Below are 21,746 nucleotides of genomic sequence, written 5' to 3' on the forward strand. Positions count from 1 at the left end.
CCCCTCGTCCCTAGGCCTGTTCTCACTTCCCCATTGCTCTGTGCAGCTCTCCACAGGCCTGGGCTTCATACAACCTGCACTTGCCCACTCCCTTCAGTTGAGAACCAGCCCCACCGCTCCTCGGAGCCTGAGCCAGCTGTACTCCGTAGCTTCCAGGCCCTCCTCCACAGACAGGGCTGGCTTACGATTGTTCTTATCCCGTAAAAGGGCAAAGCCAGGTCACACCTTTTGTGATAGATCATGGGGAAAACTTACAATCCTGTTGGGCTTCCTTCCTCTTATTTTGGTTTCAGTTTTGGTTTTATTTTGAAACATGTGGGGAGAAAAAAGCCTATAAAGAACTTCTAAAATGTCTTTATTTTGAAAAGCTTCAAATTTAAAGAAAAAAGTTACCAGAAGAATACATGGCACAGGTGTATTTACCCTGGATTCATCCGTGCTAACATCCCACCAGCTTGCTTTCTCCCTCTGTGGGTAGCTACATACTGTGATTACCATTAGCCTGTGAATCACCTGAGGCTACACTGCAGACATCACATCACAGTCCCCGAATATCTCAGTGCTGTCTCCAGAGGAAATGGGCTTTTCTGATATGACACCCAGACGAAGATCACGCCCCAGGTTTGGGCGCCGCAGTAACGCCCCTACCTAATACACAGTGCATGTCTGATCTTTGCCAATTGTCCCCCAAATGCCAGGCCCACGAGCAGCCTCGGTTGCCCGGCTCTGAATCTCCTGTCATCCAGGGCGGTCTCACGGTGTTCCTCGGTGTTTCTCGGTGGACGCTGACACTGCAGGAAGAGCTGCCTAGCTGGCACGTGTCCCGAAATTGGGGTTCAACTGATTTTCCCTGTGTGATGCGCTCAGTGCAGCGTTTTCTGCAGGAAAGCCACAGGGCCATGGTGTGCCCTCAGCACAACCGTTTGCTGCGCGGGGACTCGTCCCGACAGGCGGGTCTGCATGCACGGCTGTGCGGACTCGCCCTGGAGCCGGCTCACTCTCCGCGCGGCCCAGCCGGTGCCGGGCAGCAGAACTGCAACTCCCAGAAGGCCACGCGCGTCCCGCGGCGCCGTCGGATCACGTGGGCGCCGGCGGGGCACGTGACCCGGACGGCCGTCACGTGACGGCTGCGCGGGTCACGAGAACAAACACGGCCGCGGCGCCGGCGGCCGGTCCACTGCGGCGGGACATGGCCAACGTTTCCAAGAAGGTGTCGTGGTCCGGCCGCGACCTGGACGACGACGAGGCGGCGCCGCTGCTGCGGAGGGCGCCGCGGCTCGGGGTGCCGGCCGGCGAGGCGGCGCCGCTGCTGAACGGGGCTGGGCCCGCGGCCGCCCGCGCGGTGAGCCGGGGGCAGGCGGGCCGGGCAGGGTCCGCGCCGCGCTCGCGGGGGCCGGGGGCCGGGGGCCGGGGACGCGGCGAGTCCGTGCTCGGACCGCCGGGCGGACGGTAGGGCGGGCTCGAAAGCCGGGCCCCGTCGGTTCTGGACTCGCGGGATCGCGGGGCCGTCCCCTCGTCCCCGGTGGAGCCCGGCAGCTGCGGTCGACTCCCGGCAGCACGAAGCTGTTTCCTCCCTGTTTGCGCCACAGCGGTTGTGAAGAGAAGGCAGGTGGTCTGCTGCTCAGGTCACCCATTACTTTTTGGTTTTGTTTTTTTTAAAATACGAGGTACTATTTTTACCGGGTCGTTTTTGATCCGCTAGGAAAGATGTTTCAAGAGCTTAGGTCGCGGAGTTTGCTTTTGCAGTGGGAATACCTTGGGGACTCGGCCAGGCCCCTTTAGACGCAGCGGTGTCAGGGCGATCTTTGGAATGACAGGGACCTGCGTTCGGTTTTCCCGCAGCTGTTCTTTGGAATGCAAGCGCGGCCAGATGCAGGAAGACAAGTCCGAGTGGTCTAAATGTGCCCTGCGAGTCAGCACAGAAGTCTGTGTCACTTAAGTCAGTTCCTGTGTGTTGTGTTAATTTTGAGTTGATTGCGTGGCCTTACTCTGTTTTGTGACTTTTCTTCCCCTTTCTTTTTTCTCACTGTGTTCTAGATGTGTCCTTTACACCCTTTTGTGGTGTTTAATGAGGAAGGACTCAAGCATGGGGTGTTCCCCTAGAACTTATCATTAGATTCCCCTGGTCCCCCAGAGATGCATTGGACGGTGAGGGTCACAGTCTGCTCCGTGAGTGAGGTCTTCTGCTCAAGCGCTGTCTGTCCGCGTGAGAAGTGACCTAAAGGGTCTGATTTACAGTAGTTTTTGATCTGCTAGGAGACAGGGCTGCTTTGTTATTTTCTTCTCAAAATGTTTGTTTCTTTTCTCCTCCTTAAAGTGTGGAGAAGGAAATGGCAACCCACTCCAGTATTCTTGCCTGGAGAATCCCATGGACGGAGGAACCTGGTGGGCTACAGTCCATGGGGTCACAAAGAGTTGGACATGACTGAGCGGCAGGGGCAGTCTTTCTGCCCCCTTCTGATGTCTATGCCAGAATCTTTCTCTATCTCCTTCATACTTTAATAAAACTTGATTACATAAAAAAAAGAAAGTGATCTGAAATCTACAAACTACAAATATGAAACTGGCCCTAAGGGCTGACAGGTAAAATGATTGAAAGCTTCCAGATGGAATTGGAGTTTATTTCAGGACTCAGTGTGCGGGGGTTTCTCAGTTCTCCTTAGACAGCATAGACACGGGAGTTGACTTTCTTTTGTTTTTCCTTAAGAACCTGTTGACTCTTCCCTTGAAACTCATTCCCCTGTAAAAAACCTTTAGGGGCTTTTTTGTTTTTCATTTGTGTCTAGTAAGTATCAGTTGCTCTTAAGCAATTTGAAAATAACGTGTGGTGCATCTGCTGTGTGCCCCAGCTGCACACAAGAGGTGAACAGCGCAGCTCCCTTGCCACTGGCTCCAACTCCAGGAAGAACAGGCCCAGGGCTCTGGGAGGACTGTGTGAGGGGCCCCAAGGGCAGGAGAGGTCACCTTGGGTCCAGTCTTGAAGCCTGCATGATCCTCGGGCCAGTAGACAGAGGGGAGAGAGAAAGGGAGAGTGCATTTGGGAAGCAAATTGGAGTGAGTGGTGGGGCGGGGGAAAGAGCCAGGATGGACTCGCAGGGGACAGCTGTGGGCTTCCTGTTGTCTTTATCTCGTGGAGAAACCTCGGGAAGCTGGAAACTCCAGCCTTGAAGGATGCTCAGACGGCCTGGGGTGGGCGAATGGAGGGGCTAGGGGTCACTGGAGGCATTGATGCAGGAGCTTTGCTCTGCACCAGCAGAGGCAAGTGCTCAGGCTCCTTGCTGGCAAGGAGGGTCACCCATGTCCAGCCCCCAGCCGCCCGTCATGAGGTGGTCAACACTGGTCACTCCCAGGGGTATTAGAAACAGCAGTTTGGCTCTGGTGGTCTTTGGGTTGCGGCTGACTCAGCCCCTCAAGGCCAGCCATCTTGCAGGAGGGGCGGTTCTGGACCGGCAGGCTGAGTTCACCACAGCACACTTGGAAGCTGCTCTTGGAACAGGGCCGTCTGAACTGAAGTGGCAGCCTGGTGCCTTGGGGTTTCCTGCAGGGTGTCCCCAGCCGGAGTCCAGTGCACCCAGTATGGGAACCTGCCAGGCGCTCTGGGGGCTGCTATGGGCCATCCTGGGCAGGATGGTTGTGGGGCGCCCCGAGTGTAGCCCCATCCGTCGGGAACCAGGCCATTCGGAGCTGCTCTTCTCTCTCTCTGGTCCTTGGCCTGTCATGCCCAAGTGTGGGGTGAAGGCAAGTTGCTGCCTGTCCACCCCTGGGGCAGGGGAGGTGGCGTCAGCCAGCAAGTCACAGTCATATGTGCGGGCAGAGGGTGGGCAGCAGGAAGCAGAGGCGTCTCAGGACTCAGAGGGAAGCCTGAGCCGGCAGCAGCTCCGGGCTGGGGTGAGCGTCGGCGGAAAGTCCCTCTGCCTCCGTGTCCGCGTGCTGTCCTCCTCCCCTTCCAGCTGCTCTGGCTCCACGTCACAGGGTGCAGGCCAGCCACCCCGGCACCTCCCCGAGGGCTCCCTCTCTCCCCTGTCTCCCCCAGGCCTGCAGTAGCCTCTGCCCAGGGCTGGTGCAGGCGGCTCAGAGTCTGGGAGGCAGAGGACGTGAGTACAGCCGAACCATGTGGGAGAGATGAAGACAAGGTGGGCCCAGAGCCGGTCAGGGCGTCCGGGAGGCCCCCGGGGCAGAGGCAGCTGTGCCCGGACAGCAAGGCCATGGCAGGGCTGTTCTCATCCCCCACCGTCTTCCGTCAGCTCTCGGCCCGATGCCGCTGCCCCCCGCCCCGCCGCTCTTGGGCCCTGGCATCACCCTCAAAGCCTTCCTTTATGCTGACTTTGTTTATGGGCAGCCTGGTTTTTCTGACTGTAAGCCCCTGGTGGCAGAGGCCCTGTGCATGTCCTCAGTGCTCAGAGCGGAGGGCTTCGGGCTGAGGGGGGTTGGAGAGCAGAGGGCAGGGGTGTGCAGACAGCCGGTAAACTTTGCCATTTGTTTTAATGATGAAGAAGCTACGTAGCACAGTTGACCACCTCATGCGTGACTAAGCACACGTCGGCAGCACTAAGTCCACCGTCAGCAGCAGCACCTCCAGGACCTCTCGTCCTCCCAGACTGAACCTCTGTCCCCTGTGAGCCCCGACTCCCCAGCCCTCCCCCAGCCCCTGGCAAAGGCCGGTCTGCTGTCTGCGTGACGTCTCAGAGCAGCGGCGTCATGCAGCATTTGTTGTTTTGTGACTGGCTTCTTTCGGCGCCTCCAGGTCTGTGCGTGCTGGAGCATGTGACGGGGTTTCCTCCTTTCTAAGGCGGAACAGCGCTGCACTGCGTGCGTGGACGTTAGGCTTATGCACCATCTTCCAGTGGGCAGTTGGGGTGCTTCTGCCCCTTGGCTACTGTAAACGATGCTGCTGTGAGTGTGGGTGTACACACACCTCTTTGAGACCCCTTTTGCTGGTCATTTGGGCCTCTACCCGGAGGTGGAATTCCTGGGTCATGAGGTAATTCTATTTTTAATTTTTTGAGGAACCGCTGTCCTGTTTTCCACAGCAGCTGCTCTGTTTTACGCTCCCAGCAACAGCACACAAGGGCTCTGGTCCTGGCATGTCTTCACCAGCGCTTGTTTCTCTGTTTTTTGACCCTGTCCGTCCTCACGGGTGTGAGGTGGTATCGCACTGTGTTTTTGATCTTCACGCCCCAAGCCCCATGGCCGGTCTTTTTAGTCGAGTCGTTCGTTGCTGTCGGGCTGCAGGAGTTCCGTTCTGTAGGACTAGTTTCTTTTCACTCTGTTCATCGTTTCCTGTGATGCATGGAAGTTCACTTTGATGTGCTTCCCTTCGCATATAAATTTTTAATTAATTGTGGATTTATGGGAAGTTGAAAAGACAGTACAAGAGAGCCTGTGTGCCGCACCCCATCTCCCGGGGGCCTTCCGTCTTATCCCGGGGCAGTGCCATGCCAAAACTGGGCAGTGATGTTGGCACAGTGTGTGTGCCCAGCGCCCTGCTGTCCCGCAGGGCACACCCGTCAGTGCCCGCATCCTGCCTCTCTCAGCCACTGCCCAGCCCCTGCCTGCTCTCCCTCAGGACTGGCGTTCCAAGCATGTCGGCTCAGGGGAGCCACATGGAGTGAAATCTTGCAGTCCTTTCGGAAGCATGGAGGTTTCATCCAGGCTGTCGTGTGCATCAGCAGTTTGGGGACGTGCTAGCAATTAGCTTGGGTGTAAGAAAAGAGAGAAAACAAGTCCCCATAAATCCAGTAAACGGCTTTTTCATCACAGAAGATAATTCGTTTGTGAGATGCTCATAGAGTTCGGGGGAGAGATGATGAAAACACGAGGGTGCTGGAGGAGGGGTGCGGCCGGGAGCCACAGCAGGGGCTCCGTCCCTGCAGGAGCCCGTGTCTGGGTCTGACCGCAGCTCCCTGCTGCCCTCACGTGCTCACCCGGTGACTCCTGGTGGGGGAGTCCACGCCTCTGGGGCTGTGCTGCCCACTCTGCCTAGACCGCGTGGTTGCAGCCTGGCCCTCAGGGGCTGCTGAGCTGGCAGGGGAGCCGCTCTGTGGGCCAACGGCTCAGCAGGAGCGACTGGTGGTGCACTCTGTCAGTGGCACTGAGACGCGCGTGCCCCTTCCGCCTGGTTCTGCGGCTCCGCTTGTTGGGTTGGAGGGCAGTTAGGTCTTTGCTGCTGCTTTCGAATCCCACTTTCAGCTTTGCCTATCTCTGCACCCCATCTCCTCAATGGAGAAGTCCCCAGTGCATGCTCCGCCAGTGGGCTGGCGGCCGGCGTGCCTTCTGGCGACATGTGGCTGTGTGGGGAGCACAGGCTGCAGCCAGCTCGGGCCTGACCTGTGAAGTCGGGTCCTTTCTGGCCCAGTGGGCCAGGCCCTCCTGCCTTCCTCATCAGGGTCAGCAGTTTTAAGGATGTTACCGATTGTTTTTAGGAAAGAGAGCAGTTGTGTTCTCTGCTCACTCCCATTGTACTGATGTTTGCCATTTACACTTGGAGGAAAGCGGCTGGAGCAGGATGGTGGGCTCGTGAGCACGCCTGACAGGTTACCTGTCGTGGGGGAGCAGTGCCCCTGTGGGGTCCCCCCAGCCTGGAGCCTGTGTGGGGTCTCGGCAGCTGAGGCCAGGCCCCAGTGTGGTCAGGCTGGTGTCCTCAGAGGGGGACACACACAACACATGTGCACACATACCCACACTCAAGCGCATGTACACCACGCGTGCGTACCTGTCCACGTGCACACCTGCAGGCGCACATATGCACACACACAGGAGGCTGGTGGCAGTAGAGCAGAGGTTGGAGTGATGTGACCACAGCCGAGGGGCTGCCACACCACCAGGGATGGGAAGGGGCAGGGCCTCCCTCCCGACCCTGCGCGGGCATGCTCCCCGCTGGTACTTGTATCCGCGGAGCTGAGAGAACGTTTCTCTGCCGCAGCCTCTGCAGCTGTGGTCTCAGCCTGGGGCCTGCACTGCTGGCGGCTGGGCGTGCTGCTGAGTGTACGCCCTCCTGCTGGAGTGCCCGTGTGTTCTGGGCTCCCATGTGGCGGGCCCGCGGTCCTCATCCCTTCTGTGCTCCGTGGTTTCTGCAGAGGAGAGGCCAGGCGCCTGAGCGCCGGGAGCCCCTGTGTCCCACAGGGGGCTCGTTTCCCGGGGCTGCGCCTGTGGCGGTCTATGCTTCGTCTCTTGGTCCTCATGTGTGCCATGCCCGGCGCTGGGCGTGAGGGTGGGCACGTGCCAGAGTGACTGTCCTCTGCGATTGACCTGTCCTGGGCCCAGTAGCACGCCTTGCTTCAGAATGCCCTGCCCCAGAAAGGATGCTCCTCTGACCGTGTGTCTGGGTAGGGGTGGTAGTTGGGAGGCCTGTGACGGGCCCACCTGGTGGAGTGGCTCATGTCATGATGGGGGGACAGAGATGGGGCCTCTGCAGGTGGCCGGGGGGTGCGGGGTGAAGGGCTCCTGGAGGAGGGGCTTCATCCCCTGGGTTTCCCAGGACAGGAGAGAGGGACCCAGGAGGACCCGGGGATGGGACAGGCTGTGGGTCCCGGGCTGGGCCTGGGGGCAGCGCTGGCCCCGCTGGCATCTTCCACATGCGGATGTGGGTCTGTGTTCCCCCAAGGACGCCAGGACACCGGGGTCGGGGGGCCAGGAGGGGGTTATGCTGATGCAGCTTGGCCTGCAGCTGAGCAGCGTATGGTTCTCTTCTGCTTCCAGTCACCACACTCGGCATTCTTTCGGATCGGACAGTTGAGCAGCGTGGAGCTGGATGATGAGCTTCTGGACCCTGTGAGTGGAATCCTGCTTGACCAGGCCCCTTCCCTGCCTGCTTGACCAGGCCCCTTCCCTGCCCCACCCCAGACAGCCAGGCCCGTTCTGTGGAGCCACAGCCTGGCAGAGGACGGACAGAGAATGCCACACAGGAGGATAGCAGGTGGTGACAGTGCTGTGCAGAGCGTGGGGACAATGCCGTGCACACGGGCCACCAGAGGAGGCTCCCCTGCAGGACCCCATCCCCGAGGCTGAGATGATGAGCGCAGGTGGGGGCACGCACGTCAGGAGCAAGCTGCTGTGTGCAGCCTGGGAGGGCCAGGCGCGGGGCCCGTGGTGGCCCAGGGATGGCATCTCAGGGTGCTGGGCCCTTGGACCTGGGTGGCGTCCCTTCTCCTGCCCCTGTTTCGGGGGTTGAAGTATCCAGCAGTTTCCAGCCTTTTCCCGAGACCCTCCCCGAGTCGTGCAGTTGACCCCCACCTCGGGAGTCAGCCTGCATCCCCGTGAGGCTGCTGGCACCGCACAGCCTTCGTGTCTTTGTATCTTTGGGAGAACTTCTGGGTCCTGTCACGTTTCTTAACCAGGTTGTTTGTGTTTTTGTGATTGAGCCCTGAGAGGTCTTTGTACACTCCAGACACACATCGCTTGTCGGTTGCAGGATCTGCAGAAATTTCCTCCTGTCCATTACTGGTCTTCTCACTTTATACCGGTGTCCTTTGAAGCACAAACACTGCTAATTTTGACACAGAGAGTCCATTTGGTCTGTTTTTTGTTGCTTGTGCTTTGGGTGTCATAGGTAAGAAACCACTTCCCAGGCCAAGGTCATAAGCATTTACTCCCGTCTTTCGTGTTCTACAGTTTAGATCTTTGATCTGCTTACCCCTAGTTTTGTACATGATGTAAGATAAGGGTCCAGCTTCGTTCTTTGCACCTGGGTGCCCAGTTTTCCCAGCACCGTTTCTTGAAAAGATAGTGCTTTCCCTGTTGAGTTGTCTCAGCACCATCATTGAAGGTCAGTTGCTGTGACGGGTTTGTTTCTGGGCTCTGAGCCTGTCCCTGTGCCTAGGCGACACTCCTCTGACGCCTCTAGCTTTGTAGGAAGTTTCAGAAGTAGGAAGTTTGAGTCATCCCACTTTGTTCATTTCCTGAAAGAGGTTTTGGCTGTTCAGGATCCCTTGTGTGTTTCTCTGTGGGGTTCAGGCTCAGCTCATCAGTTTCTTCAGAAGCTCCAGCTGGAGTTTAGACAGAGGTGGCGTCGACTCTTAACATCCAGTCTTCTGATCCACAAGCTCAGCATAGCTTCTCATTTGTTTAGGTCTTCTATTTTTTTTTTTTTTAACAATGTGTTATAGTTCCTAGTGTACAGATTTTCACTTGCTTTGTTAAGTGCTTTCTAGAAATAAATTTTATTTTGTAGAGTCTTTTTATGCTGTGGTAAATGGAGTTGTTTTCTTAATTTCTTGTTGGATTATTCATTGCAGGAACATGGAAATATGTTTTTCTAGAGTACTTTTTGGGGTTTTCTACATATCAGACCATGCCACCTGCAAAGAAGAGTTTCACTTCTTCCTTCCTGACCTGAGTGCCTTTCCCTTTCTCTCTTGCCCGATTGCCCTGGAAGAGCCTCCAGGACTGAGCTGAGCAGAGGTGCCCCGGCAGGCACCCTCACCTTGTCCAGCTGAGCAGAGGTGCCCCGGCAGGCATCCTCACCTTGTCCAGCTGAGCAGAGGTGCCCCGGCAGGCATCCTCACCTTGTCCAGCTGAGCAGAGGTGCCCGGCAGGCACCCTCACCTTGTCCAGCTGAGCAGAGGTGCCCGGCAGGCACCCTCACCTTGTCCAGCTGAGCAGAGGCGCCCCGGCAGGCACCCTCACCTTGTCCAGCTGAGCAGAGGCGCCCCGGCAGGCACCCTCACCTTGTCCAGCTGAGCAGAGGCGCCCCGGCAGGCACCCTCACCTTGTCCAGCTGAGCAGAGGCGCCCCGGCAGGCACCCTCACCTTGTCCAGCTGAGCAGAGGTGCCCGGCAGGCACCCTCACCTTGTCCTAGTCTCAGAGGGGCGGTCGCAGTCTCTCAGCCCTGAGCGTGTAGTTACGTGTGGGGCTTCACAGGCACCTTGGTCGGTGGAGGAGGTCCCCCACGCTCTTCTGTCCTGTCAGGTGTTTTCCCTGTGTCTGTTGAGATGCTCTATGTGGATTTGGTCCTTTATTGAAACAGTATTGGCCTGTTTTTGCTTTTACACCACGTCACCTTCTGCTTGTCCAGACGCCCCCAAGTGTCCTGCAGCTCGGTTCCTTCTGGCCCTAACGGCATCACAGACCCACGGGCTGAGGGCTCAGTCCATGAAACAACCCCTTCCCACACCAGTCCAGGCCGCCACCGTGCTCCCATTGACCAGTGCAAATCAGGGTTCCCACGACCCCCTCCTTGCTTCCATAACTTGCCAGAATGCCTCGCAGAACTCAGGGGAGCACTTTGCTTATGTTACTGGTTTACCACAAAGGACACGACTCGGGAACAGCCAGATAGGGGAGACCCCCAGGGAAGGTATGGGAAGGGGTGCGGAGCCCCACACCCTCCCTGGGAGCCCTCTCCCAGCCCTCCACGTTCACTGGCGGGAAGCTCCCTGACCGCTCCGTGTGGGGTTTGAGTGGAGGTCCATGGCGTGGGCAGGACTGGTTGACCCCTGCCCATTGGAGAACAGCTGCGTCTCCAGCCCGCTGGTCCTGTGGTGGTCTTCTAGTCCCAGCCCAGCCCTCTCTCAGCCCAGACTCGCTTGTCACTCAGAGAAGCCAGGCGTCCGGGGCCGGAGCTGGTGCATGGACGAGCGCCCACAGTGGGTGTCCCATCGCACCACAGACATCTGCCATCTTGCTTTTCGGGGCCAGGCCACCTTGGTTCCTGGAATAACCCACCTGGCAGGTGTCGCGGGGCCTGACCGCCTGCTTCCTGTTGAGGTTCTTCATCTCCACATCCAGCCACATGCCTGGCCTGGCTTTGGGCTCAGAATCGCTGCCCTGTGGGGCGCGCGGGCACAGCCCCTTCCTTGTGCCGCTGTGTCCTGACACGTGCTGGGTTGCCAGGCTCTGTCTCTTCCCCACAGGACATGGACCCCCCTCATCCCTTCCCCAGGGAGATCCCACACAACGAGAAGCTGCTGTCCCTCAAGTACGAGGTGGGCCCCCTGCGCCCCGCCCTCCCCCAGCGTGGCCGGCCTGTGCCCACGGGCCAGGGTCGCTCACCACTGTCTGCCGCCCGGTCCGCAGAGCCTGGACTACGACAACAGTGAGAACCAGCTGTTCCTGGAGGAAGAGCGGCGTATCAACCACACGGTGAGTCTGCGGGGGAGCCGGGGCGGGGGCAGGCCTGCGTGGGAGCTGGGGGTGAGCCTGCAGGTGAGCTGGGGCAGGTGAGCCGGGGGGTGAGCCTTTGGGTAAGCCTGCAGGTGAGATGGGGCAGGCAAGCCAGGGGGCGAGCCGGGGCGGGCAAGCCGGGGGGTGAGCCTGTGGGTGATGCGGGTTGCAGGGGGCAGTGTGTCTGTATGTGTGTGTGTCCGTCCATCTGTTTGTGTGAGACCCCGCCGCCTCCCTCCTTCTCCTTCCCGCCCCAGCCCCTCCTGGCGTTCTGGGGTGAGCACTGCCCACGGCAGGGCTCAGGTGCCCATGCCAGCGTCACGTTGTCACCTCTGAGGAGGTGGCGGCCGGAGCATCGGCATCCAGTTACGGCCGTGATTGGGGGTCCGTCCTCCAGGGCTCCACAGCCTCTGAGACGCCAGTGGGCTGCTCTTCTGGGTCTGGGGGCCCGCAGGGTGAGCCTGTGCACAGTGGAGGTCACAGAGCGGCCCCTGACAACCACACCCGTCCATGGCGACCCGCAGGCTTTCCGGACGGTGGAGATCAAGCGCTGGGTCATCTGCGCCATGGTGGGCATCCTCACGGGTCTCGTGGCCTGCTTCATCGACATCGTGGTGGAGAAGCTGGCCGGCCTCAAGTACAGGCTCGTCAAGGACAGTATCCTTTGTCCGTGGTCACTGGAAGCCAGTGGACCCGCAGGAGGGGTCCCCACCGTGTTCTGCTGTGCGTCAGACAGCGTGATTGGGCGGGGCTATGTGTCTCGGGGTGGGGCTGTATGGTGACCCCGAGATGCCCATTAAGTGCCCCGTAGGCCAGAGCACAGCCCCCTGGGGAGCGGCGCCCCGTGACCCCACAGCACGTGGCCCTTGACAGCCGCAGACATCGACAGGTTCACCGAGCATGGCGGGCTGTCCTTCTCCCTCCTGCTCTGGGCCGCACTCAATGCCGCCTTCGTGCTCCTCGGCTCCACCATCGTCGCCTTCATAGAGGTAGGCAGGCCCGCCGGCCCAGCCCTGCAGGTCTGCTGGCGGAGGGCCGCACTGAGGGGTCACGTGCCCCAGGACCCCCTTTCCTCCCCATGCCCCTTTGCTCGTCCCTGTGGGGGTGTTGGAAGGAGGAGGGGGCTGTGTCCGGAAGCATCTGGGTGCAGTGCAGGGTTCTCTAGGCGGGCAGGAGCACGGGCCCCTTAGTGGGCCCCCTGTCCTGGGACCCCCACCTGCCCAGGGGGCCACCGGGCCCCCTAAGCCCGTGGCATTTACTCCCCTCGGTGGTCACTCTGTGTGGGGGTGGGAGAGGCGAGCAGCCCCCTCCCCTGGTGGATCGAGCCCCACCAGGCACGTCCTCTTGGGCCTGTGGCAGCGACAGTGGCTCGCCTAGCCTGTGGGCTCAGTGCTGCCTCTCCTTCCAGCCGGTTGCTGCTGGCAGCGGGATCCCCCAGATCAAGTGCTTCCTCAATGGGGTGAAGATCCCCCACGTGGTCAGGCTCAAGGTGAGGTGCAAGGCGGCCCCTGGGGGCTCAGGGCTCAGCCCAGGACGCGTCCTTGCCGACTTAGCAGTGTTCTATTTGCCCACGTTCACCTCCACAATTTGCCCAGACTCGCGCTGTCTGCTGTTGACACGCCTCTGTGTGGACGTGCTGGCAAGTTTATGGGAACTTTTTTTGGACGACGACTCCTGGGCATTTCCAGGGGGTGGTTGGTGGACCTGGGCCGGGGGTTTGCTGGTGACGTCTCTCCTGCCCTTTCTGGGGATGGGGTGCTCCAGGCAGTCGGGGGTCTGGTCCTTCTCAGGGGAGCAGGGAGCAAAGCCCGAGGACAGAGCGACAGCTGCTCTGCGTGTCTCCTGTGTGGGCGTGAGTGCCCGGGATGGAAGGTCTGAGGAAACGGGTGACAGGGGAACGCCAGCTGCCAGCCCCCCATCCCTGGACGCCTGCCTGGGCCCTGGCCCCCTTTTGGCCTCCTGCCTGCTGGGGTCACGATGAGGTTCCTCTCTGTGTGCAGTTTGTCGCTTGGGTTCTTGACCATGTGTGGCCTGTAATCAGATTTGGCATCTTTTCCTTTGTGTTCCAGACCCTGGTGATCAAAGTGTCTGGCGTGATCCTGTCAGTGGTGGGGGGACTGGCCGTGGGGAAGGTAACGGAACGCGGCTGCCCCAGCCTGCACCCCCTGCCCCTACCCCGTGGGGGCAGGCTGACCTTCAGAGCACACCGTCCTTGCCTTCCAGGAGGGGCCGATGATCCACTCGGGCTCGGTGATCGCCGCGGGTATCTCCCAGGGCAGGTCCACGTCGCTGAAGCGGGACTTCAAGGTGAGTCCCCCGAGTGCCCAAGGCCAAACCCCGGGCAAGGCCCACCTCCCCTGCAGCCTCCTGTCCTCAGCCTCTGGTCCGTGGGGCATCCGGTTGCTCAGTGCTCCGTGCGGAGGTGTGTGTCTGTGTGGAAACGGCGTGTAGCTCTGAGAAGTGTCCACAGGAATGTGGCCCAGAGAGGTCGGGAAGCTCGCGTGTGCGGGCTGGTCCTTCGTGCACAGACCACAGCGTGTGGTCACTCCTGGAGTGGGCAGTTTTCTCTGGACGTCAGTGGGCAAGGAGGCTGCCCGAGACCCTGCTCTGCAGTCCTGCCAGCCGACCCCATGGCTGAGCCCATCCGCTCCCTTCCCTCTTCCCTTCCTCCCTCTCACTTTGAGTCCCTTTTCCCTCTCTCCTCCCCTCCCCCACCCCTCCCCTACCCCTCAGTCTGGGCCCCCTCCCCTGGTCTGAGAGAAGTGCCATCGGAGGCCGGGGCTGAGGCGTCTCTGTTGTCCTGGCCCAGATCTTCGAGTACTTTCGCAGAGACACGGAGAAGCGGGACTTCGTCTCGGCAGGAGCTGCAGCTGGAGTGTCCGCAGCCTTTGGGGCCCCTGTGGGTGAGGAGGGGTGACTGCTGTCCCCCGCTGTGGGGAAGGAGGGTCTTGGTGTTGGGGGACTCTTGCCACTGAGCACGTGGGGCGGGCCTCCCGAGAGCCCCGATGGCCCTCTGTCATGGGCCAGGTGCCCTGGGGGCGGGGGCGGGGGCGGCCATGGGTGCAGGGCTGTCTGGTGGGGCGGTCACCTTAGGGCTGGCGGCTGCTCTTCCAGGTGGGGTGCTGTTCAGCTTGGAGGAGGGCGCGTCCTTCTGGAACCAGTTCCTGACGTGGAGAATCGTGAGTGCCAGGGACGGCCCTCCTGAGGCTGGGCAGCCCTCAGCCCACAGTCCCTCCCCGCTGTCCCCCGCTGGGGCTCAGCTGTGTCCTGCTGCAACACGTTGGTGCTGACAGTGTGCGTCTCTCTGCCTGCAGTTCTTTGCTTCCATGATCTCCACTTTCACCTTGAACTTCGTCCTGAGTATTTACCATGGGAACGCGTGGGACCTGTCCAGCCCTGGGCTCATCAACTTTGGAAGATTTGATACTGAGGTGCCCGCCACGGCACCCCTCGCCCTGCAGCCTTTCTCCGAGGGGGCCGGGCTATGCACTCGAGGCTCAGCCCGAGCAGCTGTGGGGGGAGCCCTTGTCTGTGGGGCTAGGGCTGGAGCTGCCCCAGGAGGGGGTGTCTCGCTTGGCCCTGCAGGTGGGGCGCCCATCAGCCAGCAGTGCTTCGGGGCAGCTCAGGCGTCTGCAGACTGTCGGGCGGCATCACTGAGGCTGATGGCTGGTGCCCCGCAGCGGCTCCCGGAGGCCAAGAGGTCCTCAGTGGCTGGCTCTTTCCCATGACAGGCTGCTGGTGGCCACGTCACCAGCGTCCTCTTCCTCTTTCGTGGCCCCTCACTTGCCCATTTGCAAAACCCTGGGCCGTCCCCAGCCTCCCTGTGAGGAGGCAGGCGGTCTGATCTGCCTAAGTGCCTAGGGTTCCTCTCCTGGGGTCTGTGCCCTGTGGGGAGGCGTAGGGCCCCTGGACATGCCTGGCCTCATCTGAGCAGGGGCCGGTGGTTTGCTCATGGACGCCTGCTCTTGTTTTTCCACACAGACCATGGTGTACGTGATCCACGAGATCCCCATCTTCATCGCCATGGGTGTTGTGGGTAAGGACGGTCGCGGGCTCCAGGCCTAGCCTGGCTGTGGGGTCCAGAGAAGCTCATGGCCCCGGCTCTGCTGGCTATCCCGGGTGGCTGGGGGGAGCCCACCCAGGGGGACAGCTCCTCAGCTTCCTCACTCTGAGTCCGTGGAGGGGCCCTCCCTCCTCGGGCGTCCCCTCTGGCCCCCCTGCCACCTGGGCAGCCTTCTCTGAGTCTCAGACACGTATCTGCTCCTTCCTCTTCCCAGGGGGCATTCTCGGAGCTGTGTTCAACGCCTTGAATTACTGGCTGACGATGTTTCGAATCAGGTGAGAAATAAGTTTTGACAGGTGTGGCCACACGGGGTCTCTTAGAAACAGTCCCGTTCTGTGCTCTCGCCATGCAGTAGCCCTGTGCCCAGTGTGCTCCCTGCCCCCCACATGGCGAGGCACGTGAGGCCTGGCAGGAGGCATGGCCCGTGGACCTGGTGCGGCCCTGGTGAGGTGTGTCGGGCTGCTCGCATCAGCCTCGGTGGTTTGCAGGGGTGTCTGCAGGCACACTCTGTCTGGCAGAGTTGCTCGTGTCGCTGGGAGAGCCATCCCGGGGGCCTCTGGTGTTTGCGGCCGAGGCGGGGTCTTGGCCTTCTTTCTCCTTGTCCTCTCACTCCGGGAGGCAGCCGAGAGCAGGCAGAAGCCTGGTGCGGGTGGGCAGATGGGTGCGGCGTCCAGGGCGGCCTTCCCGAGTGGCGGGCCCTGTCGCCCTTGCCACCGGCCAGCCCACACTTGGCCCGGCTGTGCGCTCCAGGTACGTCCACCGGCCCTGCCTCCAGGTGGTCGAGGCCACGCTGGTCGCCGCCGTCACCGCCACGGCCGCCTTCGTGCTCATCTACTCATCCCGGGACTGTCAGCCTCTGCGGGGGAGCTCCGTGTCCTACCCCCTCCAGGTAGGCGACCGAGGGGGTGGGGCAGGGCAAGCCCCCAGACGAGGGCAGGCACCTACCTGGCCTCCTGGAGTGGTGGGCTGACGGGGTCTGCAAGGTGGGGTGGTGGGTGTGCAGGGGAGACCCGTGTGCCCACGCTCACCACGGCAGGTTTCACCGCAGCCCCGGTGCCCGCCCACGACAAGCAGGAACCCGGTGGTTCACACACACGGTGGGTCCCCTCCCTGTGGAGAGGGCTGAGCTCTGACGTGCTCCCACATTGCCACCTGAGAGATGCCAGATGGGAAGGGCCACACGTGGCATGGTTCTGTTTACGGGAAACGTCCAGAGCAGGCTCCTTCATAGACGGGAGCTGTTTGCCGGTTGTCCAGGGCGGAATACACACTCACAGGCCTGTCTAGGCCCGCAGCTGGGGCCGTGGGATGGACACACACCACTCTGCTGGGAGCCCCTGCTCAGGTTAAGGCTTCTAGGGGGGCACAGTCTTGCTCAGCCTGAGGGCTGGGCCTAGCACACGCCGGGCACTGACGTCCGCCCAGGCACTGTGGGAGCCTGCTCCTGACACAAGCTCTCGGGCCTCACCTCCTCTCCGAGGCCGCAGCCAGACCCCCCGTGTGTGCTTGTCCCTGATGCCGCCCGGCCCAGGACCACCGCATCCCACTGCCCATCCACTCTCACCCCTTGCAGCTCTTCTGTGCTGATGGGGAGTACAACTCGATGGCCGTGGCCTTCTTCAACACCCCGGAGAAGAGCGTGGTCAGCCTTTTCCACGACCCCCCAGGTACGTGCCCCTGCTCTGAGCTGTCGTTTGCCTGTCCCCTGTAGGCCTGTGCCCTCTGGCCTGTCTGCGCGTGCACAGACGCGGGCAGGGCTGACTGACGCCTTCTGGCTGAGCACCCGCAGCCTTGCTGCAGGGCTGGCTGTACTAGGGCCTGCAGCTGGCAGCCAGTGCCCGGGGGCCCAGCCAGGCTCCCCAGGCTGTCTGGTTCTCTTCCTGGAGGCCATCCTGTCCTTTGTTCAGATGGACTTGCCTCCCAGGGTGGGCTTCCCTCTTGGCTGCTGCCCACAGGGGTCACTCGGTCAGAAGACAGCCTGGGGAGGCGCTCTCTGGCGCTAGAGCCTTGCGCAATCCCATGTTCCTAATGACAGGCTCAGGCTGGATGCAGACCTGCTTCCAGTGCAGTGGTCTTGGTTACCCAGGGGCGAGGGGCCGCCCTGGCCGCTCGGTGCCTGTCTGCAAGCCCTCTGCCTCAGCTCTGGCTGTCGCCCACTGTCAGTGGCAGCCCAGGGCCCCCGCTCCCCACCGCCTGTCCCCTGGGCATCTGGGCTTGTGCCCGAGGGCCGGGCCCTGAGACCCTGCACTGGGCCTCTGAGGATGGGAAGGCTCGGGGAATGGGCTGTGACCAGGGACTCAGCTGGACCACTGGGTGGGCAGTAGCACCCAGGGTTGCGTCCGCGAGGCAGGCCCTGACCAGCGCCTTGTCCGCAGGCTCCTACAACCCCATGACGCTCGGCCTGTTTACCCTGGTCTACTTCTTCCTGGCCTGCTGGACCTACGGGCTCACGGTGTCAGCCGGCGTCTTCATTCCGTCCCTCCTCATTGGGGCTGCCTGGGGCCGGCTGTTCGGCATCTCCCTGTCCTACATCACGGGGGCTGCGGTGAGTGCGGGTCCTCCGGGCCACAGCCGGGCCAGTGCCCTGGGAGAGCACGGCGGGCCCAGGAGCCCACCGTTGCGGGGGCAGAGCCTGGGGGGTGGAGCTCAGGCCTCAGCCCTGGCGATGCCTCCTGCTCGCCTCCCACCTGCCTCCCCGGGTGGCTTGGCCTTCAGCCTGTGGGCCTTCCAGCTGTATTGTGGTGGTTCAGACAAAACCTTAAAAAGCCATCAGAGGGGTACAGTGGGTCTTCCCTCGCCAGGTTTAAGTCGTGTGGCCCAAGTTTCCTTCGACACGGTTTTGGCCTTCGTTACGGTGACTTTCACACCTTTGTAAACTCCTGCCTTGTGGAAGTGAACAGCTGGGCAGCTCCTCAGCGTGTCGTGGACTTGTATGACCACGACCACCCGAGTTCCGAGTGTTCTCGTTACCCCAGAAGGACAGCTGTCTGCGCTAGGCAGTCCCGTTTGTGTCCCCGGCCCCGGCAGCCCTAGTCAGCTTTCTGCCTCCGTGGACTATTGCAGAGGCAATGTATCGTGCCTCTGCTGGCTATTGCGGCAATCTGTCTGTGCAGGCGGGCCATCGTGAGCGTTGTGTTTTCACGGCTCGCCCGTGCAGTAGTGCGAGTCGGCTTTTCACTCCTTTCTACGCTTCCTGGTGTGGCCCAGGTGTTTGTGTGTAGACTCCTGCCCACACCCGGCCCCGCCCCAGCGTAGCGCATGCCCGTCTCTCAGGCGGCCAGGTTCACTTGTCCCTGAGTGGTCCCAGTGAGCGTGTTCACAGACTCAGGTGACGCTCGCTCCTGGGCAGTGCGGTCAGTGCAGCCTGGGTGGGTTTGGATCGGGGCTACCACGCCCCCCAGCATCCCGTGTCTTCCCTGCAGGTCTGGGCGGACCCTGGCAAGTACGCCCTAATGGGAGCCGCTGCCCAGCTGGGTGAGTGCTGGCTACCATGTGGGTGTCCCACCCACCTCCCCCCACTCCCCCACCTCCCCCCACCCCCCACCTCCCCCGCCCATCTGGTGCTGCCTGGGGGCCAGGCCGCAGGGTTGGATGGACAGCGGGGTGCTGCACAGGGGACCGTGGGGCTGCTGCCCTACCCGCTCAGTCTCCCCCTCCCCCTCCCCCGGGGCAGGTGGGATCGTGAGGATGACGCTGAGCCTGACGGTCATCATGATGGAGGCCACCAGCAGTGTGACCTACGGCTTCCCCATCATGCTGGTGCTCATGACCGCCAAGATCGTGGGGGACGTCTTCATCGAGGTTCGGCAGGGGGACTGGGGGTCGGCGGCTGTGGCGAGGGCGGGCCCGTGGGGGTGGTCCCCAGCAGCCTTGTGCATGGCCCTGCCCACTCTCCCCAGGGCCTGTATGACATGCACATCCAGCTGCAGAGCGTGCCCTTCTTGCACTGGGAGGCCCCTGTCACCTCGCACTCACTCACCGCCAGGTACCCTCCAGGAAGGCCTGCAGGCTGGGCGGGTGCTGGACGCCCTGGGAGGCTTCATCAGCCACATGGTGGGTCACAGCGTGGCTCTTCCCCAGGGAGGTGATGAGCACGCCGGTCACCTGCCTGCGGAGGAGGGAGAAGGTGGGCGTCATCGTGGACGTGCTGAGCAGCACGGCGCCCAACCACAACGGCTTCCCTGTGGTGGAGGATGCTGACGGCACGCAGGTATCGAGCCCCGTGGAAGGCCAGGCCGACACCTGGGCTGACCAGGGCGGCGAGTGGGGGCGGGCTTCTGTGAAGGTGGGCATCTTGCTCTGGGGTTTCTGGTAGAATCCTCTGCTCACACCGCTTTGCCCGTGAGCGAAGTTCCCGTGGTGTGGTGGTTACTGAAGCACCCCAGCGTCTTGTGGTCCCACCTCAGGCTGCACCCCAGCCGAGGAGTCAGGGCTGACTGTCGGGGTCCTAACAGGATGTGCAGCCACGCTGCCTCTGGCATCTGGGCCAGGGGCCAGAGTCTGCTTCTTGCCCGCACTAACACAATGACCTCTCGGCACCTCATGGTCTGGGTCCTGCCGCCTCTCCTGGGCGTTTGGGGACCAGCAGGCCTGCCTGGGGAAGTGCCTGCTGCATGGCTAGTGCCCGTGGGCTGTCGGCATCACCCGGGAGCCTGGCTGGAGCCCCCAGCTGTCTTGGCGCTGGCGGCCAGTGGCCCAGACGGGCGGGTGGGTCCCAGGGCTCCTGCAGATGAGGCATTTCTTGTGCAGCCAGCTCGGCTCCAGGGCTTGATCCTGCGCTCTCAGCTCATCGTCCTACTCAAGCACAAGGTAGGCCATCGGGTGGCCCAGAAGCCAGGCGGGGCCCTGGGCTCTGAACCTTCAGCACCCAGTGCCCGCCCCACCGTCAACCCCGCCTCCCGCAGGTGTTCGTGGAGCGCTCCAGCATGGGCCTGCTGCGACGCCGGCTGCGGCTGAAGGACTTCCGCGACGCCTACCCACGCTTCCCCCCAATCCAGTCCATCCACGTGTCACAGGATGAGCGGGAGTGCACCATGGACCTGTCTGAGTTCATGAACCCCTCGCCCTACACGGTGCCCCAGGTACTGCTGGGGGGTATCCTGCCCCGTCCCCTCCCGGGTGGGGCGGGGCTGGCGGGTGAGCTGAGGCCGTGTCCATGTTGCAGGAGGCGTCCCTCCCACGGGTGTTCAAGCTGTTCCGGGCCCTGGGCCTCCGGCACTTGGTGGTGGTGGACAATTGCAATCAGGTGAGGGGGGCCCGCTGTCCCTGGCCTGCCTGCCCACCCCCAGGGCTCCCCCAGGCTATGCCATCCCCTGCATGCAGGGCAGGGGCATCCATAGAGGGAACGCTGGACGTCATGACCCGGCCTTGCTTTCTCAGGTGGTCGGGTTGGTGACCAGGAAGGACCTCGCCAGGTACCGGCTTGGAAAGGGGGGCCTGGAGGAGCTCTCTCTGGCCCAGACGTGAGGCTCTGGCGCCTGCACCTCCCCCAGGGCCCTGCCCCACTCCCTGGCAGCAGATCCAGCGACCGCAAGACGTTGGGGATGGCCTGGCCAGTGTGTGGCGCACATGGACGCTCTGTGTTCTCAGTGTTCCCTCCCCCAATCTCACCCCTGGGGTCCCACACCCAGCCTCCTGTTCCTGATTCTTTAGGAATCTGTGCAACTGCTGTTTTCTTCCCAAGAGCCCGTGAGCACGCATGTCTGCGTGTGTGCGAGGGGACAGCTGGCGAGCAGGGGCCCGTGGGTCTGAGTGCTGCAGCCCCACGACGGGCTGGTTCCTAGGCCTGCGCCCTGAGCACCACCAGCGGCTGCAGCAGACACCCCTGGCCCTGGCCCTCGGGCCTCGGCTCGGTTGGTGGCCGTCAGGTTTTGGGTCTGGACAGAGACCCGAACTGGAGGCACAGAGGCGAAGGCTTGGGGAGCAGGACCACCCTGGAGCGCAGACCCCAGAGCTGGACTCCTAGACTCACCTCTGCAGCCCTGGCTTCACCCCCCTCAGTGCAGTGGGGTCTGCGCCGGGGTCTGGGCCCAGGGGGAGACCTGAGACCCTCGTTCAGGCCTGGACCCCCGAGTCGAACCACGCCTCTGTCACCACGCCCTTGTGGACACCGCTGGGAAGGCGGATCTTCTTGGCACATGGCGCCCCAATGGCCCTGAGTGATACTCTATAGCAGCTCTGCTTCCAGGATTGGGGGCAGGGGCTTTCTGGGATGAGTCAGCAAGCCCAGAGCAGGGACGCACCCTTCCCAGGCCGGGCAGGCCCAGAGCTGGGATGCTGTGTCCCCGAGGCCCCACCGGACCTTTCTTCTGCAGGGACTGGCGTCCCTGACCCACTCTGGTGGCAGCCATGGATGGCTCTGGTGGGTTGGCAGGCGTTCCAGCTGTGTTTCAGCCCCTTTAAAGGGGGTGGGGCCTCAGAAGGTGGCTCTCTTGCTGGTGGGGAAGCCCTCCGTGGGGGGCACGGGGGTCTGATTGTGGGGATCTGAATGGAAGAAATAAAGGAATGGTACTGATGACCGTTGTCAGCTCCTTGTTCCCACCCAGTGTGGACCCTGATCCAGCACCCAGGATTCACTGGCTC

General features: G+C 61.9%; 1 protein-coding gene across 1 annotated transcript; it reads left to right on the forward strand.

Moving 5' to 3' along the window:
• The first annotated feature begins 1,128 nt into the window (after positions 1-1,128).
• Positions 1,129-21,679, forward strand: CLCN7 (chloride voltage-gated channel 7). The gene is made up of 25 exons (XM_027526913.1): positions 1,129-1,342; positions 7,699-7,770; positions 10,852-10,923; positions 11,015-11,080; positions 11,626-11,758; positions 11,981-12,090; positions 12,510-12,590; positions 13,171-13,233; positions 13,325-13,408; positions 13,911-14,004; positions 14,216-14,280; positions 14,416-14,532; positions 15,083-15,137; positions 15,379-15,439; positions 15,915-16,053; positions 16,738-16,831; positions 17,540-17,709; positions 18,587-18,638; positions 18,838-18,965; positions 19,064-19,149; positions 19,245-19,374; positions 19,914-19,973; positions 20,069-20,245; positions 20,329-20,409; positions 20,544-21,679. Exons 1-25 carry the CDS (start codon positions 1,190-1,192, stop codon positions 20,628-20,630), a joined length of 2,430 nt encoding a protein of 809 aa, XP_027382714.1. The 5' UTR covers positions 1,129-1,189; the 3' UTR covers positions 20,631-21,679.
• The last annotated feature ends 67 nt before the right edge of the window (positions 21,680-21,746 follow it).

This window comes from Bos indicus x Bos taurus, chromosome 25, assembly GCF_003369695.1.
Source record: "Bos indicus x Bos taurus breed Angus x Brahman F1 hybrid chromosome 25, Bos_hybrid_MaternalHap_v2.0, whole genome shotgun sequence".
Classification (NCBI taxonomy): Eukaryota; Metazoa; Chordata; class Mammalia; order Artiodactyla; family Bovidae; genus Bos; species Bos indicus x Bos taurus.